At 39.0% G+C, this 19,434-nt stretch overlaps 1 protein-coding gene across 8 annotated transcripts in view; it reads right to left on the bottom strand.

Annotated features, from left to right (window-relative positions):
• Positions 1-19,434, bottom strand: part of CBLB (Cbl proto-oncogene B) — a 192,184-nt gene that overhangs the window by 82,239 nt on the left and 90,511 nt on the right. For all 8 annotated transcript variants that reach the window (XM_037907760.2, XM_037907747.2, XM_043538543.1 and 5 more), the window contains 3 exons: positions 8,721-8,877; positions 4,011-4,132; positions 321-458 (listed from right to left, as the gene is read on the bottom strand). In XM_037907760.2, coding sequence (XP_037763688.2) covers positions 321-458; positions 4,011-4,132; positions 8,721-8,877 — 417 coding nt within the window. The remainder of the gene's footprint in view (positions 1-320; positions 459-4,010; positions 4,133-8,720; positions 8,878-19,434) is intronic.

The raw sequence follows: 19,434 nt of genomic DNA, 5'->3' as shown, positions 1-19,434 counted from the left end.
AGTATTACACAGGAGCAATTAGCAGAACTAATTGCATGATCAGCTTATGCACTTATGACTTTTATATTAAACAAAATTTAAATTATAACTCCCCAATCTCATTTTCCCCTGGAATTTATCTGCCATAAAATATGGTCAACTTCAGTTAACTGAATTATCTTTAAGTAAGTGTTTTATAGATGAATAAAAGTAATAGTCATGGATTTCCAAACGACTACAAAACAGCCATATCATCTACTACTTCTGATGCTTTAAATTATGAATTAGCAAAGCAATACATCAATATTTTATAAAATGAAAAAGTTATCATTTGTACTCACAATCCCTCCCGGCTGCCATCAATTAGAGCTTGAAATAAAGGCTTATTGTGAGGTATAGTCTGCAAAATGTTTCCATCACCAGTTACGTATCCAATGGCCCACTGCCCCAGTCGAGTGCAACTCAGTCTGAAAATGTAGCTGGAGGACAATGGGTTACAAAGTCAATTCTAATAAAAATGCTTGGCAAAACAAATAGAGAGGAAAGGTGGTCTTGTGGTTAAGGCACTGGATTGAGACTCTGGAGATCTGGACGGAGTTTCCACCTCTGCCACAGACTTCCTATGTGACCTTGGGTAAATCATATAAACTTGTCTGTGCTCAGTTTCCCACATGTAAAATTGGGAGGATAATGGTTCCCTTACACTACTTTTGGTATGTTGTCTACTTAGGCCCCAATCCTGTAAAATCTTATACACGTTTAACTTTACAACTGAATATTCCCATTATATAACGTTATGTGTACACTTAGGTCTTTTTTAGGATCAGGGCATTACGTTGCCAGCTATTCATGGCAAGGATCATCTCCTATTTGTAAATAAAGGCCTAATGTGATAACTGATCTCACTTGGGTTCAGTAGACACTACTGAAATACAAATAATAAATTATATAAAATTACGAGAACATTTTGTATGTATAAGAGCTGTAAAAAATATAAGAGATATCATTGATATTTCAGATAAACGAATGGAAGTTCTTTTGTATTAACAGTTGGATTTTTCACTTTCTGAATTTTATGCAGGATTGTGTGTGTCTGTTAACAAAAAAGCATTTGCAAAATCTGTAATTTTCAAAAAGGATTTTTTTTAATTTTGGAAAAATACCATTATTAATATGTAAGTTAATTCAAAACAGGCAGTACAGACAACCAAAACACAAATCTCAAAAAACAAAAAAGAATAAAAAAAGTCACAGAGCAACCTAATGGAAAAATTTTTTAAAGGAAGAGAAAATTAAGGGGAAAACAAAGTTAATGAAAAATTCCTTAATAAAAAGGGCCTAATTTGATTTAAAATTCACTTCAAAAAAATCCTTATCAGCCCCAATGTTTATATAGCTTATTTTACTCTGAAGTACTGTACTCAAAAGAGCTTCTCTGATAACATATACAGCATGACTGAAATTCAGCCACTTTTGTGTAGAACAGGTGGCAGCCAGGAGTAAAAACCATGCACAGCACATTGCACAATAGAAGAGAAAGGAAAATTATAGGCAAGAATGCGGGAGCAAATTCTTGCTCTTATTAAAAATATGGAATCTTCAATGTCAGACATCACACCTCAGGTTTTTAATTGCTCAAACAGGAAATCCAGCCACAGAAAGGTGATCAGATTTGTAGTGTGAAATATCACTGCTTAAAGTTGTACATCCTCCACAACAAACATAAAATGTGAAATCCTGGCATTATTGAAGTTAATGACAAAACAGCCATTGACTTCATTGAGGCCAAGATTTCACTGGACGAGTAACTTGTTTCTATTCACTGGCTTTTGAACAAAAACTTCAGAATTGCCAGAACATTTTAAAGTGAACAAACAATTTCACTTTATATCAACTATTTCTCTCTGGAAGGTTCAGTACTTCACGTAAGTAACCTAACAAGTTCCCTAGTGATACTAATCAGAGAGAGAGAGAAGTTGGTCTTAAAATTAATTCTATGTAACAGGGAACATTAAAGCAGCTTTGGATAAGATTCTCTTTTGAAGTCTTCAGTTCAAGATTGAATACCTTTCTGGAAGATATGTTTTAGCTAATCACTAGTTATTGGACACTTTAAAGGGATAACAATGAAATTCTACGGCCTGTGTTTTATGGGAAGTCAGACTAGATGATCTAATGATCCCTTTTGGCCTTAAAAATCAATGAACTTTTAAAGACCTTTTTTTTTTTCTTTATAACCTGACAATCATTTTTACTTCATTAATGATCAACTAAAGCACACTACTCTGAAAATCATCATGACCTCTTTATTTGGGTTTTATCATACGTGCATGAGATCAGTATCAACTTATCTAAACTGGTAAAGCAAGATTCCTTTACAGGCCAGGTAACAAGATATGATTTAGGTTTTGTTAAAAGAGAAAACCCAATATTGGAAATTATTTTCCAATGACATTCTCCTCATCCTGCCAATTTTCAGGATATTTCTCCGGTCAGACATAAAAGTGTGCCCCTAAAGTGTTAGGGACCTAAACATTAGAACATGAAAAGTGAGAAAAAGAAAGTGAAACTGGTTTAGGGTGACCATATGTCCCGTTCTGGCCAGGACAGTCCCTTTTTTAATCCCTATCCCAGCTGGCCTGACTTTTTTGGCAAAAGTGGGCATTTGTCCCATTTGCCCTTGCTAACTGGTGATCAGTGGGCATGAGCAAACAGGATAAATGCCCAGTTTTGTCAAAAAGAGGTGCAGGAGGGTGAGCGGCAATGCCAGCTTTGCAGGGATGGGGAGAGAGGCAGGGCTCAGGCATGGGTATGGCTCGAGCGAGCAGTGACACCAGTCCCAACCCCATGCGAGTGGCAGGCAGGGCTCAGTAATGATGCCAGCTGAGGGGTGCAGGCAAGTGGTTCGGATCAGCCCCACGTGGGATGGGGGAAAGCGGGGGGAGAGGGGGGAGGGGTGCCTTGGGCTAGTCCCATGCAGTGTCCCATTTTTCCATTGGAAATATGGACACTCTACACTGGCTAGAAAATAACTGAACAAGAATGAAGTGACTCATGTATTTGCATTTGCCAAAACTGAGTGAAGGGGAAAACACAAATAGTACAAAGTATAAACATAAATAGGGAAAGTTAGCTCAGCTGAATAATTCAATAGGTATAGTAACACAAGTTTTTTAAAATTTACACACACACACAAATCTGATCATTTTTAACCTTGTCAATGTACAGTTCCTATGACATCAGGCAATTACTGATGAGCCAAGTATGTGCTTTTGACAACATATTGTAAGTAATACTGATTAAATTATGATAGTGGCACTGGAACACTTTTTACAGTGGGGGCGCTGAAAGCCAGTGGTTCCCAAACTTTTTACTTCGCAACCCCCTCCCCGTCCCTCCTTATCCGTCCGCACCTCCTCTCCCCAGAGCTGGTGCAGGACCGGACCATGGCTCCGGGAGGGTGAGGGGGGACACAAACAGAGGTAAGGGGGGGTAACGAAGCAAAAAGTTTGAGGATCACTGGCTTTCAGCACAAGTTGTCACTTTAAACTCCAGATGCAAGATCAGTCATCCCTCTTGTTACTAGCTCTCCTGATGTTATCCCAAGCCTCAAGATGTTACTATTTATTTATATTACACAAATACATTTGGTGTGTTTCTTAAAGTGAGGGGAATCTCAGCATTTTCTTAAAGTAAGTTTCTAGCCCTTGAGGGTACAGAGAAAAAAAAGCTTGAGGACTGACTCTCGTTTTTTGAGCACTCGGGGTGGCAAAACTGCATCCTGTTACAAAAAAAAGGGCTTGAAGTTTGCTTCAGCTACAGTCTTTATATAGAAACTGCTATATATTAGAGATCATACAGCTTTACTTTGACAAACGGAAAAAAAGATGTTGGCTAATCAAGTTATGAATTCACACCCCCAGAACCAGACAACAAATGGATGTGACCCAGGAGTATGGATCCAGTATAATTACTTAGCTTTAGAGACAGCCAAGTTTATTTGTAAAGCAGTAATCAGTGAAACCTCTTACCTCCCAGGTTTGGTGCTGTATTTCTGTAACCTTGCTTTGACTTCATCATATGTTAGGAATGCCATATACCCAGGGTGTGTCACAGCTAAGAAGTTCCAGTTCCTTAAGATTGAACCCCAAGGCTAAAAAGAACACAAATAATGAAATGATAAATCCAATTAGATAATTATAAGTATCTGTTAGAATAAAACTCAAGACTACTTGTGACAAAGACAAATTATTTCAGGCCATTTCACTTAAAATGTACATATCTGATTTCATATAGCTGTTTAAGGCGCTGCTCCTTCAAAGACTTTCACATGTGCATAACTTTATGCATTGTGAGGAGTCCTTCAAAGTTCTTCAATGTGTCAAGTTAAGCACTTGTGTAAGATCTTTGGAGGATCAGTATCTCAAGGTTCACTGATAACATATGTAGTCCCAGTAAACTTATTAAGTGTTATGACTGATAGTAAGTGTTCACAGAATTGGGCCCCGAAATAGCATCAAAAGTCTCTCATGAAAGCTGCACAGTTTGTATGAATGCACAGCAAAGAAGCATGTTACAGCTTTACTTTTTCAGACAAGACCCTGCATTATTATACTAATAGACTAAGTCTAGTGGAGCACTGATTTTTGAACTGTCATCCTTTTTATTACTCTACACTTCTTGATCCTGTCAGTTGTCATACCAGTATTATGGCCAGGGAATGAGATGAACAGTGACAGTGTTACTTTCAGGGTATTGACAAATCATCATTGCCATTTCACTTGAGTCACAATTACTTCAAAGAGCTGGCACTGAAGCACACCTGACATGTCAGATTATAACCTCAATCAAAAGAAAACATCTTTTATTTCGGTATTTAAGGTACCAACATAAAAAAAGTGAGTGTTCAACAACCAACATTTTGAAAGACAATAGTCCCTCTCAGTGGCTAAAGGATTTGTGTGTGGGGGGGGGGGGGGGGGGAGGAGAGAAGGAGTGCGCGTGTGTCAAGGAAGAGAATAGAAGAGGGAAATCGGGATGAGACAGTCTATCTTGAGACGTGTTCAACTCTCTCTTATGCAAATTCCATTTACAGGTGACATTTTTTAGAAACATGCTGCTTGTGCCGGGAAAGTGGGGATAAAATGTGTCAGTTATGAAGGTTTTTGGAAGCCCCTCTCTGTCAGAGTAACAATTCTTCAGGAGAGCTCTCCAGTTCACGAGTCAAAACAGCTCTTAACCAAACCTAACCTCCTAACAATCTACAAGACACCGCAGGGCCAGAACAAAATGTATTTCTCAGCTCACTGCCTTCACTTTCCATAATTATAGTTAATATATAGAAATTAAAAGAGCAAAAAGGTCTGTGTCGGATTTGTAAGCAAAGAAGGAAAAATAGGATAGCTTTCTTATAAAGAGTAATTGTACGTTACTCCAAACTATACTAATTTATGGTATAGTTAGTAGGAGTGTTCCTCTTAGAACCTCTTGTAATCAAACCCCCAAGCCAAGGTTTGGGTTTGTTTACTGTGATCCTAGGCACCCCTGTATTCACACCCGAAACACCGCTGCATATGCTGTGTGAGGTATTAGCTAGCATGTTACTCACATTGATATATCAATATCATTGTAAAATGCATGTATTAACCTTATATGTGAAGTTATGAATTCTCTCTGTACGATGTTACTGGAACATGTTTAAGACCTGACAGTCTAGCCTAGGTAAAGGTGATAAACACATCTGTCCTAGATAAAGGAATGTGGGTTAACCTCAATTTACGTATTAACCATAAACAAAATTATGAAGCTAAACCTGCCTGAACTCGAGAGACAGCGAATTAACATGGTTCCTTCACCCTAGACTTCACTCAGGAGACTGAATTCCCCAGGAGGCCTTCCTGACTTGTAAGACAAAGGCAATCCCTTAGGGAACAGAGAGAGACTCCTGTGACATCCTGTATCCCATGTTCACCATATTTATAAGGTTATGATATATTTTGTACAAAGTATGCCTTGTGAGGTGTGATGTGAAAACTCAATCTACTGAATATTAGTAACCTGTTGAAATGTGTGTAACATCACTGCATATAAAATTATGAGATTTTGCTGTATCATTACTGAAAAATGTTGTAACTCCGGGTAACAGTTTTCAGAGACAAAGACACACTAGCAACCCCAGACAGGTTTCACCAAAGTCAAGTGGGCTATCATTTCCTTAAGCAGCCATTCTTCAGCAATGGAGAGATGTTAACAAGAAATTTACATTTCATCCCAGACATAGTTCGACTCTCAAGTACAAAGGGAACTGTTTGTCTATACCCTGGCAGGGGTTAATCCTTGAAGAAAGGAGACTATGAAAATAAGGGACAGTGACCTCCACGTAACCCCACTCCGTCTTCCATCTCTCTGCTCATGAAAATGACGCTCAAAGCACTGAACAAAGGGGCGGGGGGGGGGGAGGGGACAGTGGTCCCAGACTGGAAGGAGATGCAGCATGTGAAATGTATTGCAGCTGATGGTGAGATAACCCTTTTTTGCTTTTAAACCTATGAGCCTTGGTAAAGTTTAGGAATTAATTTGTTTATCCATTTGTTTCTTTTGTAAGCAATCCTGACATATGCATCTCTACCTGTAATCATGTAATATCTATCTTTCTATAATTAATAAACTTGTTTTAATGTTTTATCTAAACCAGTGTAGTTTGGTTGAAGTGTTTGGGAATCTCTACTTAGGCTGGTGCATAATCATTACCCAGTGTTGGAATGATGGACTTACTATGAGCTTATATGGTCCAGGAGGGTACTGAACAGTGCAAGATGCACATTTCTGGGGAACAAGGCTTGGATTGAAGAATATGTAGGTGTCGCCCTGTCTGGAATTCATGAATGGCTGGGACAGCATTCATGTAACACAGCTGGAAGTGATTTTACATGCTGGTGGCTGTATATGCGCAGGCCAGGAGTGGCTGTTCTGGCTGCAAAGCAGTGCAAACGGCACCCAGGCTACAGAATTAAGGGGACACTGCTGTTCAATGTCTCAACTCCATCTTTATCCTTCACCTAGAAAACAAAGCCAGGTGATTTGATCTTTGGCTCCTGGCCTGGCTGGACCATAAAAAGCTGCAAAGGAGACGGCTGGTGAGAGAACCCATCTTGAACAAAAACAGTATCTTGCTAGACGAAGTTTTAGACGCGTTTTCACTTTTATTTGCTTGTAACCATCTCTGTCTTTATCTCTTTTACTTGGTATCACTTTATCCTTGCTCTTTTGTTGAACTTGTTTTATTTTTACTATAGGCCAATTCAGTGCTGTGTTTGAAGGGAAGAGCGTATTTAATAAATTGTGATGTACTGACTCTAAGAGCAGCAAACTTAATATATTCTGTAAATGCACAGCAGAAGGGGCTGAGGATTGCAGAGAAATATCTCTGAGGAACTCATGGGCTGGAATGCTGCAATTGTTACCTACTAGCAACATTTGGGCCGGGAGAGCCTCAAGAGGTTTGCTTGTGAGGAAGATAAACTGGAGGGACAGGCAGCTGACACAGTCTAATTGCCAGCAAAACTCATTCTTAATGAGGCAGAGGTAACAGAATGCCCCCACAGCTCTTGGTATCCCCAGGAACCTTTTACAGTTACCAACCTGAAAACCAGTTCAGCTTCAACAAAAAGGTTTCAGAATTTTCTGCTGAACACAGAATAAGTTTTTGTTTGGAATAGAAACGTATTCAAACCAGGCAAAGTTTAGGTGTTTCAACTGAATTTTGCCATGAAATGTTTTGTTTAACTCAAACCCCAAACTCAAAAGCAAAGCTTGGAAGGTGCAAAACCATATGAGCCGAAGATTCACACAAATCCTTGAAATCCAAAATAGCTGAGTTTTGCACTAGCTCTAGCAAAGGCACCAGTAAAAAAAAAAATAAATAAATAAAAAAAAAATCTTGAAATATAATGATAAAAGATGCATTTTGGTTATTTCTGTAAGGGGAATGCTTTGATTGTGTTTTGAGACTCTGAGTTTGGCCTCAGAACAGCCTAAACAGAGATGGGTTACACCTGAACAATTTTAACTTTGACTTTTATTGGTTCTGGCAATTTCACTTGGTGAAAATGAGATGATAAAGAAACAAAAGCCCTGGATTCAACATACCCTACTATCATCCAACTTTTGCAAATGGTACCTAGCCCTTTAATGGACTATACCAAATCCCCAGAAATGAACACGCCAGAATATTGTGGGTGTTCAAAAAAAAATCAGTTCTGGATCCAGATTTCACAGTGAGCACATCTTTAACAAAATAATTTTCACAAACAATTCATTAAATTGTCAATGTACACTTCAGACAAAGAAGAAAAACAGCCAATGCCTGAATAAGTGATAGACTTCATTTACCAGAATTGCATCCTAATAATTACTCCTATATACAATATATAGAGAGAGGCTAAAGTGAGCAGCCCAGGCCCGTATTTTTTGAGAGAAATCTAAATGCAGGAAAAAATGCATGAGTTGCCACAACTGCATCACAATTAGGGTAGCCATGTCCACAAACTATGCACATATTGTTTCATGGGTGTATCTTAAAATATAGGCTTTGATACCAAAAAACAAAAAATAAACAAAGTTAGGTCCACGGTCTAATGTTTGAGTCATTCACTATTTTCCAACCATCTGACTTTTTTTGTCCATTTGGTGACTCACAGATCTAAGTTCTTCCATAACGCTGAAAATTTTAAGAATCTTACCTGAAATAGTCTAGTGAAGATATCAAATTCAAAAATTGAAATGTAGTCATTGCAGGTCAAGTCAATGGTAGACTTCAGAGCCATTGCTTCCAAACCAGAGCTTATCTGATGAATCTCATGAAGGCACTGCCGGAACACTTTCCATGGCACTATAGTTCTGTGAGGGGGAGAGAAACGATTTAATAAGATGCCATATTGAAGAAATTTTCTTATTTAGACAGCACAACTCAAGCCTGACATTAATTTAATTATGTTTGATTTTGCTACAAAAACTGAAGCTCAGTTTTCTGCAAGGATTCAATCAAATGCTAGTACATCTTATTTTCCATTAAATGGATGTTGTTAAACTCCCTCTTATTTTATTATGCAAAATATTCAAGCCAAATTATTTCCCAAAATGGTGTGGTGGTGAGTTTTTTGTTAGTTTGTTTTTACTGTAAGTGAATTTTGTGCACGGGAAAGTTGATGGAGTCTCTGGTGCCAAGATTAAAATCCTCTATTTATCCACAGAACAGGTACAGCAAACCACCTCACATGATCCCAATCTTGACTTGAAGGAAACCTCTGAGATGGATGGGAAGTTCCCTGGCCTCTGTTCAGACTAACAAGTATGCTACTTAGTGCCTACCGTGATTGCAGTTTTTGTGATTAAGGCTCATTTATACCAGTTCACTATGTACAGGCCAACAACCTTCAGATAATAACTGCTATGACACCACTACTCAAGGCTCAGTTCACATCAGCAACCTAAGGAAGGGAAAGGCTCTTTAAGTCACTGCCAAAGAGTGTGGCTTGCTCTATTTGACTATACAGCTGTTCTCCCGATCCCCTCCCAAAGAAATTGCTTTTAGAAATAAGAACATTGTTACAGAATTGAGTAATAGTGACAAACAAAGGAAAAACTGCAGGATGACAGCAATGGTAACGGGTTATAACAGTTACATGGATATTAGAGTGCAGCTCTTACCATGTCTATATCTGCACAAATTTGAAAGCTCTTCCAATAAATAATCCAAACTGTACTTTTCTGAATCCAATTTAGTAGCTAACTTTGAAGCAACTTTTGAGACTTTATTGAATAAATGACTTTATTCAACATTTGAGACTTTATTCTCTTTTCTCCTGACTAGAAACAAGGTCTACCTGAGCATTTAAGGAAGGGATTTAGTACTTGAGGACTCAACAGTTCAAGATGCTACTAGGCTGAGAGCCTGCTGCTGGGGGTGGGGGGAAATCCTGCTTCCCTTCTGAAGAATGCAACGAGAACTGGGGGAAGGCACCTCTCAGCCCAAAGTCCTAGCAGCATGGAGAAAAAGAAGGAGCCTGTTGATGCAAATGAATTCAACAGAGGATGAATAGGTGCTACCATTAATGAGGAAGGGCAGCTGAAATGCACTGAAGGCCTCATTCAGCTAGACAGAGGCCGGTTGAGTGCTTTGAGTTGTCAAGCGTTAACAGGGAATGAGTCCCTTACCCCTGTGCCACTGGCAGAACCTGCCCCTACTTTTATTTGTAGCTCTGGAGCAGAGCATGGCAGGCATGGAAAGAGCAATTCAGAACGAAGACATACTAAACTGATCCTCTCTAGTAGAGTCACATTTTGTTCACCTCAGTTCCTCTCCCCATCCTTCTGTATCCCACGTCCCTTTGAACTCATCTGCCGCACAAACTGGCAGGTTCTTCTGCCAACCACTGTCAGTGAAGATGGTGAGATCTGGGACCCCACGCGATGCCCATCACGTGGAGGAACCCTTTACAAGCCATGGCAGACCACCCGTCAACAGCTACTGCTGCTGCTTCTTCACCAGACGTCATTATAAAGGTTACTATCTAAATTCTGCAAGGCATTAAACCCCTCCCTGCAAGGTGGACTGACTGACCTCAATGCCCCCTAGGAGTAGAGAATAGCCTACTTTACAGGATCACATTCTCGGTGATCTGTAGTTATATGCAAGACTTTAAAATGTGTACGATTTTGTGTTTCTAAAGCCAGTTTGTGTGTATGCGGATACTAAAAAACAGTCTAAAGAGCCAAAGAGACAACCCTCACACATGCTACAGATGCCTCATGGGCTTCTGCTGTTGACACTAACTTTAGAAAACCCCCACAACATTTTTATTCCACAAACATTTTCACATGTCCTTTTTACATGTACAAAGTAATTCAGATTACTTAGTAATATGGAGTTATAAAAGAAAATGATAGTTATATCTGACTGTTCCACACTAAATAAATACTTGCCAATTCACCTAACTTTAAAAAAAAGAGCTTTCAGCTAAAAGCAGAACGCTGAGGACTTGAGTTCATATTTCTGCTGCAGGGAAAAATCCTAATGTGGCCTTTACTGAATTCATAAAAGCCTTTAGACCTGGAAATCTAAATGTCATTTTGAAGCTTGTATTGAGAAAATCATAAATGATAATATATGATGAAGCTGAATAGATCTCCGCAGATATGTTCGTCTGTGTATGAAAAACAGGAAACCACAAAGAACTGAAGAGATACACCACATCAGATGCCATTTAAAAAAGAATGCACATCAAATTTTGATCACGGTAAAGAAAGAACAAAATGCTGCACTGACTTTTAAGTACAAAGATAGAAAACCTCTGTGCATCCGTGGTGTTAAAAACTACAGTTATATATGAATTTAGGTGTCACAATTACAGGAATTAAACAGGTAATCATAAATTAGACTTCCTCTTTGATTCTCTCATTAAACTTTCTGAATGGTGACAGCATCAAGATCACAGTACTAGAGTAGCAAGGGTTAGAAGAGGAAATCTAAACTCTTAAAGCTAAAATTAATCTCATATGCAAGTGTAATCTCAATACAAAGCAAGCAAAAACAAGTGATGTGACAGGATTGTCAGAACTCCCTCTTGGTTCTCCACCTGCGATAGTTTCATGAAGAAATTATTGATGTGACCGATACACAGGGCCTACCATCCTCTATTCACTTAATGTTATTACCCCTCACCTGATTAAAAAAATAAAATAGATACAAAATTTCAAGGTCAGACACCTTAATGCACAATTCAGCCCATCTGCAACTCAGCCTATGACAGACATGTTCATAGTTGAGAGATTAAACCAGTGAAATAACATCTGAAGTTTATCGCAATAATCTTCCAGGACAGGCGTTTAAAAAAAAAAAAAAAAAAAGGGGTGTTCCTCATCTATAGTCCACTGAAATCCATCTGAGCCCTTTCAGTGAGTTTTGGATCTGGCCTGTTGTGCCTTGACCATCATTTACTGTCCCCAGGAGAGCTGAGAACTGTTTGTTGCTGAAACACTCATTTCTGCTTCTGATAAAGTCACTCTGTAGCTTTTGGCACTAACCAGCTTGGGACCAGCCTACCTGAGGGACTGCCTCTCTCCCGGCGCCATACTGACAGCAAGTGGTCAAGAGAAGTCCTTGAGCAGGAGGCCGCCTTTCATAGAAAAGAGGGAGTTTGCTAGCAGGGTGTTCTCTGTGAGGTCTCCAGGACTATAGAACTTGTTCCTCCCCCATCTATCCTCCCCCTTTAGTCCAAAGTAGCCTGAATTTGGCATTCTCCCAGGCACACTGCAAAAGGTGTGGGTAGGAGTATTTAGAAAAAGCTGAGAATAAACTTCCCACAACAGTAAAGCGGTGGAAAGGAGCTTTGGTAGGTGGCTGTCAGATTGAGTTCCTGTTTGAATGATCATTTTAATGCTGTTGTGATTTCCGGTATATTATTACACGTTAGGGATCTACAGTTTTGTACAGGTGTCTTTATTATTTAAATCCAAACACATTACTTCAGATGCTGTTTATAAAACGAATGCTGAGATAAGGATTTATAGAGAACAGTATGTTTGTCAAGCCTACTAAATAATGTTAGAGAAAGCTTGTTGCCTTTACAATAAAAGAAGACAGGATCTGGTTTACAATCAAATGCAATCTGCCTCTTTTCCATCTTGAATTGTACAAGGTATTTACAGCTAATGGTTTCCAGGCTCTTTGTCCTTGTTTTGTTTGTTGCTTCATGCCACTAATGATGCCCAGCATTAGATGTCGGCAGGTATTTCTGCACATGCCTGATGAGATTAGGCAGATCAGTGGGAACTTGTCTGGAGAAGGAGGGGTACGCACCTCTGCTGTGTTCATCAGGAAGATGCAATATGACACCCCCTACCATGTAAGGCTTTCTGTATAATTAGGATGAATAAGTGCATTGTCTTATATTTAATAACTATATAAGCTGTCATTGGCTGTATGATGTACTGTTACTGAGGCATTATTCTGGGGAGTATTTCATATTAAGAATACTAAAAGATAGTACAAAAACGCTATCCTCGCTATAAATTCACTCAAACTGTTTGCTGCCCAAAAAACGGCTTTTTTCTTTTTTAAACATATGTTCAGCAACAGTTTGTCTCTTTTCTGATGTCTTCTAGGAAGCAGTACGAATTTCAGAAAGTATCAGGCTGTACGTTTGTTTTAGTTTGTTTTCATAAACATGTATTATATGTGCTATTTTATGATGCTCTTGGACGTGCTGTTGTACAATTAATTAAAATCAGAGAGAAAATATATAAAAGGAATAAATGTGAAGTGGCTTGAAACGTACACCTGAATTAAAACACTAGGGAGCTAAGGACGACCATCTCTTATGTATTTAGGTGTGTTTTATTTATTTGAGACAGAACTTTTCTAAATCGAAAGAATTTAAAGCTCACTTAGGGCCTGATCCTACTCACGCTGAAATCAATGGGAGTCTCTGCACTGATTTCCCTTTCAATTGCAGTCAAAGCATACCTATGCTGGTTTAACAACAACAAAATGGTCCTCTTTAAACCTTCAGGAAGCTTGTTTGAGACCCTAATGCAGAAAAAGTTTCTCACACCTAAACACTCTGTCTCTTGCTGCAGACCTGACTGTATCTGGATAATCACCTCTGGTCTTCCTCTCATCTGAGGCGCCCACCAGAAGAAAACATTCCCCGTGGAGACTGCCTTTCTATTTTCTCTGATAGAGTGACAGTAGTAATTGCATTTATAACAAATTGGTGGCATGAGGTCTGTTCTGGGCAGAGTAAAAGTTTTGTTTTAGACATCATCTTATGTAAAAAGCAGTTTCAATAAGCATTTGCCCCAAGGGTAGGGTTATTCAGGATTCCAAGATATATCATACTCTAAAACACCAAGCCAAGCTTCCTCCAAGCCATTTGAAGGATTAGAGCTCAGCAAGTAATTCACAACAAATAATTTAACAGATGGATTTAGCTTCTTTTTCTGCTCATGGAATATCAAAGAGCAAACTGGGATGTTCCTCAAACTTTTTAAGTATTTGCATGTTTTGCTTGAAAGAACCAACAACTATGGATTAAAAAAAATTATCTCTGTGAACATTCAATGTGCAATATCTGAGCTGCACTGGTCAGATGTGCACATGCCATTGTTTCTTCTCTCTCAAAGTAGAGGAGCTCAGAAGCACCTGTGGTGTGAATATGTATGTGTGTAACTTGGAAATTGACATTCTGCCAACATCCGTGCCAGTACGACTCTCTCAGAAATGCTGCAGAATGCAAACACAAAAGGGGCATGACTGTCCAAAGTGAATTTATTTAAAAATTCAAGCAGTCACCCAGATCTAAACAAAATTCTTTGAATGTCAGAGGCAACTGATGTGGGTTTCAGTTTATCATCACTGAACACAGCTTTCTTAGAATATTGCTCCAAACACCCTCCAGTATGAAAAATGGATCTCATGCTTCCTTTGGTTCTGAAGCCCAGAGCAAACAACTGTACAAGTCAATTCAAAAAAGGCCTGAGAAGATCAGTCACAAGGGGGAAAAAGCACTTCTGCTCCACCATGCCATCCCATTCTATACAACAGTTACAATAATGACCCCATGTGTCAGAAGTACAACTGACGCCTAACACAGGAGGGTAGGGAAGGGAAAGGAGGGCGAGACTCTGGGAATAAAGAAGGAGCAAAGGAGTACGTATCCCTTGCCTAAGCAGTCTCTCTTTGGAGACTACAGGTTAGTATTTCCTGAGGCAGCACATATCTGTACAGAGCTGCCTACACACCATGGCTTCATTAGTGAACAATGGGTTCCAAACACCCACAGTCATCAAGGACCACAACCATCTGTGGGCATGCATGATCTGGAACAGCAAGGGGCTGGAAAAAAAGAGCTTTCTATATTTATGTGGGGTCGGCCCCCATTTCTCCAAATTCCTTTCTCTGTCTGCATCAGGGATTGCAACACACGCTATCAGGGATCCAAGTTAGGCCTTCTGCAAAGTCAGTCTCAGATCACTGTTTTTCTGGCCATACTCCTGTTCCATTTGAAAGTATTTGGGGAAACCCATGTTAGAGGCTGATTTACTAATTCAGTACAAAGGTTTGTTTTTTTTTTTGTTTTGTTTTTTTTAAAGGTCAGGAAGAGGCAGTGCTAGCTGCCTCCATGCTAATTTACATGAACATGGCTGCGACAAGGAATCCACCCCATCACACAGAACTGACTGCTATAGGCCTAGTGACATCAAGACCTTAGTGCAATGACTGACTGTGAAATGGCATAACAAACCTAGTCTTACTTGTTCAAGGCTTGTCTCTCTGGTTCCAAACACCATCATTAAGATCATCTTTCTGCCCCATTATTTTGACCATGTCAACCCTTTGAGCCCCTGCACTGGCTCAACTTTCCCCATTGTGTCATATAAAAGATTCTGATCCTTACATTTAAGCTCCTTCATTACTTAGTCCTGATCTGTAATTGTCTTTATTATTTAATGTGCTACAAACCTTCCACTCACTTTGGTCCATGGAGGATGGCAGCCTCCATTTCCTATTTGCCTGTTTCTCCCACAAACATCTTCACACATTCTTCCATGCAGAAGTCTTTCGTGGCCCTTTATCTGGCCACTGTCATTTGGCAGTTTCCTTTAGGAACCACAGAAGAGGATTTTGAGGAGGGATTTGAAAGAGGAGGGAAATTAATGGAATGACCTCAATGAATAAATCTGTTAAACCCGGTCTTCCTTCAAATACCCCCGTGAGACCCACTTCTGTGGTGCCTAAGGGAAACTGTCAACTGATGATGGCTAGATAAATAGTCAGTAGGAACTTCTAATAGTTATCTTCGCTATTAATGTATTTTTAATTAAACAATTTGAAACCATCTGGCTGTGCACATAGCTGGCTGTAAATTCTGAAGGAAGACAAGCATGCTATGATGCATATATTGGAAACCTGCAGAATGTGCCTTAAAGTGGTTGTAGCGGCCCTGATGGTTGTAAAAGAATGAGTGCAGCAACACGTGTTCTTGGAAAAACAACACTGCTTATTATAGAGCAACAAAATAAAAAGTTTCCAATCCATTTGGGAAGAGCAGTCAAAGAGAAAAATAAGTGTTCAGCGCAGACTGGATGCCAGGAATTGATCTTTGAGAATTTACTGTACATCCACATTAAAAAAATAAAAAGCAGCATGCCTTACTTTGCTGCTAGACAAAGCCCAAAAGGCACAAAAATCTAAAGAGCAGGCCTAGGACATAATGGATCATGACTTTTGTTAAAGCTTCATTTATATTTCAAAATTTAGTCAGAAAAAAAACCCTACAAAACAAGGTGGGATTGTGGGATGGTTTCCAATTGTTTTTTCAGAGAAACTCGAAAATGTTTATATTTGTATTCTGAAAAATCGTAACATGATCAGCTATAAACAAAGAAATAATTGCATCTCTCTGCTCAGGGACACAAAACGTAACATAATTATTTCCATGTTTCTCATTTTAACCGCTTATTATTTCTCTAGGAGCCAAATCTCAAGGTAATTTACTTAGTGTTTACCTGAGCAAACTCCCATTGTCCTCAGAATAAGGACTGAGTAAAAATGAGAAGAAGATTTCTGGATAAGGTGTTCTATGAATTACGCACATACCAGAACCCTCGTATGTATCTGACAGCCCTAATTCAGGAAGGCAATTAAATAGATGCTTACCATGAAGCATGGGCATAAGTGCTGCTCTGAATAGTGCCGTTTTCGTAAATTTTAGTTTGTTTAAACAAAAAATAAAGATTTTTGTTCAAGAAGTTATTGGAGTTTTTCCCTCTGCAATTAGAATCTCACTCGCAATGTGCTCTATTTAAAAGTGCTGATGCAAAAGGAGCTTGACAGAGGAGGTCAATGAACCAGTATCCATCAAGGCAGCTGTATCTAAGTTGAAGCAACATACTAATATGCTTACAATGCATATATGTCTGTAATAGTTCTGAAGGGCACCTTAATGAAGTTGGATATATGGGCCAAAATTTTCAGACTTAGGTGCCTAAAGTTAGGCTTTTAAATCTGTATTTGGAAACCTAAATGTGTGGACTGTTTTTCCATAGGTCCTGGAACTCCCACTGACTTAAACGAGATTTTGGGTGGCCAACAACCCTGAAAAATCCTATCACTTTTATTGAAGTCTCTAAGGACCCAATCCTGTCCATTTGTTTTTTAGAGGTAGAATTTTGATCACATGTAGATCCCCATTCACTTCAGTGGGGTTCAGCATTGACACAGGAATCTGACAGGAGGAAGCCAGTAGCAGAATTGGGACTTAAATTTAGGTCTATGGGGCCAAACTTCAGCAGGCGGGTTTGAATATACTATCTATATTTGAGCAATTCAATATTGAACATATTTACCAGTATGAACACTGGAGATGTCATCATTTATTACATCTCGTCCAACACCCTAAAGCTTGAAGTATGCACTATGTCTAGGAAAGGGATATGTAAATATTTGCAGACCAATTTGTCAAAACACGCCCACCTTAAAAAGATGTGACCCCCAAAGGCATATCAGTGTGTGATACTCAGTGAATTAAAAGACAATTCATGCCTAAAAGGCTTCAAGCATTTCAATTCATAAAGAGATTAAATGGTAATGCAAGACAATAACTTTTACTCATCTATGTATTCAACATTCATGCTGTTACATGCTTTACAGTTACTTAAACACAATTAACTAAATCTGGGTGAATGCCAAGCCTGCTGAGCGCAAATTAACTGTTTACTACTGAGAAGTGAGGTTGTTAATCATGGGCAAGTGGCAGGTTCTTAAAAAGTCAGCCTACTAAAAATAGCAACTACTTATTGAGGTCTGTCTATGCTTGACACCATGCAAAATATAACACACATGGTCCAAGCCCCAAGAAATTTACAGTTGAAATTAGAATCCACCTGGAAAGGTGGTTTTTTGTTTTTGTTTTTTTTTTTAAATAGAGAAATTAGATCACCAGGAAAGTGTGGCACAAACAGAGGTATGAAGACAAGAGACAAGAAGGAGAAGAGAGGCACTAAGTCAGGTGGCTCAGGAAAAGCAGAGAAAGAGGAGGGGTCAGAAGGAAATGAACAAGCCAAGGGTGAAGTTCAGAGTTGGATTTAGATTTAGATTTATGGTTGCGATCTGTAAGTATTCAGCAAAGAAATAGACGTTGCAGCCAGAATAGCAGGTAAAGTTACCCAAGGATAGCACAAAAAAGGAAAAAGGGGAAGGGACCAAGGATCAAACTCTAAGGATAACTAAGAAAAGAAGGACACACGAAATGAAAAGTAGAAGACGTGTGGGCATTTAAAAAACTTGATATTTACAACTTGGTGTTTTTAATTGACTTTTTTTTTTTAAAGGGTGCTCTATCACAAGAAATTTTAAGTCACATGCCCCGAGCCTTGACAATAAAAATCCTTAAAAAAAAAAAACACACATTTTTTTTCTGACCCTTGATGATGTTTTGAAAGATCTTTTGAGCAGGGCCAATGGCAGCATAAAACATGCTCAGGTTCACTTCTCTTAACAAAAAGAAAAGGAGTACTAGTGGCACCTTAGAGACTGACCAATTTATTTGAGCATAAGCTTTCGGGAGCTACAGCTCACTTCATCGGATGCATCCGATGAAGTGAGCTGTAGCTCCCGAAAGCTTATGCTCAAATAAATTGGTCAGTCTCTAAGGTGCCACTAGTACTCCTTTTCTTTTTGTGAATACAGACTAACACGGCTGCTACTCTGAAACTTCTCTTAAAGAAGATCAAGAGATGGCTTGATCAGGAATTGATCAGAAATAAATACTTATATGGGGACAAGATTTCAGATAGAGGACTATTTATTTTAGCAGGCAAAGCCTAATGAGATCCACTGGCTGGAAGCTGAAACTAGACAAAAGTCAGATGAGAAGTAAGGGGCAATTTAACAGCAAGTGTAATTAAACACTAGACCCATTACCTAGGGCCATAGCGGACTACCCATCCTTTGAAGTGTTTTAAATCAAGACTGGGTGTCTTGTTGAAAAGACATGCCTTAGCTCAAGTAGAGATTAGAGGCTTGACTCAGGAATTGCTTGGTGAAATGCTATGGCCTGTGTTATGCAGGAAGTCAAACTAGATGATCATAATGGTCCCTTGTGACCTTAAAAAAACCAAAAACACAAACAAAAAAAACTATGAATCTCACCAACCTTTTTCTGTTCCTGCCACTATAAAAGTGTTTTGCAATGATAAATACTGATAATGAAGGCGTGACAAGACTGTATCACATATTCATCTACAGCCTGCATAAAGTCCACAAAGTATTTTTAAAATGTTACAATTTGTGTTTGAAGTGCTCTATTTAGTTGCCAGTTTTTTAAACAATCCTGTACGCTCACAATACCCTCCTTGTACAGCGTATTCTTCTAAAAACTCACTTCTTTCATT

This window comes from Chelonia mydas, chromosome 1, assembly GCF_015237465.2.
Source record: "Chelonia mydas isolate rCheMyd1 chromosome 1, rCheMyd1.pri.v2, whole genome shotgun sequence".
Classification (NCBI taxonomy): Eukaryota; Metazoa; Chordata; order Testudines; family Cheloniidae; genus Chelonia; species Chelonia mydas.
The sequence above is the reverse complement of the archived record's forward strand: the minus strand, read 5'-3'. Positions and strand labels throughout refer to the sequence as shown.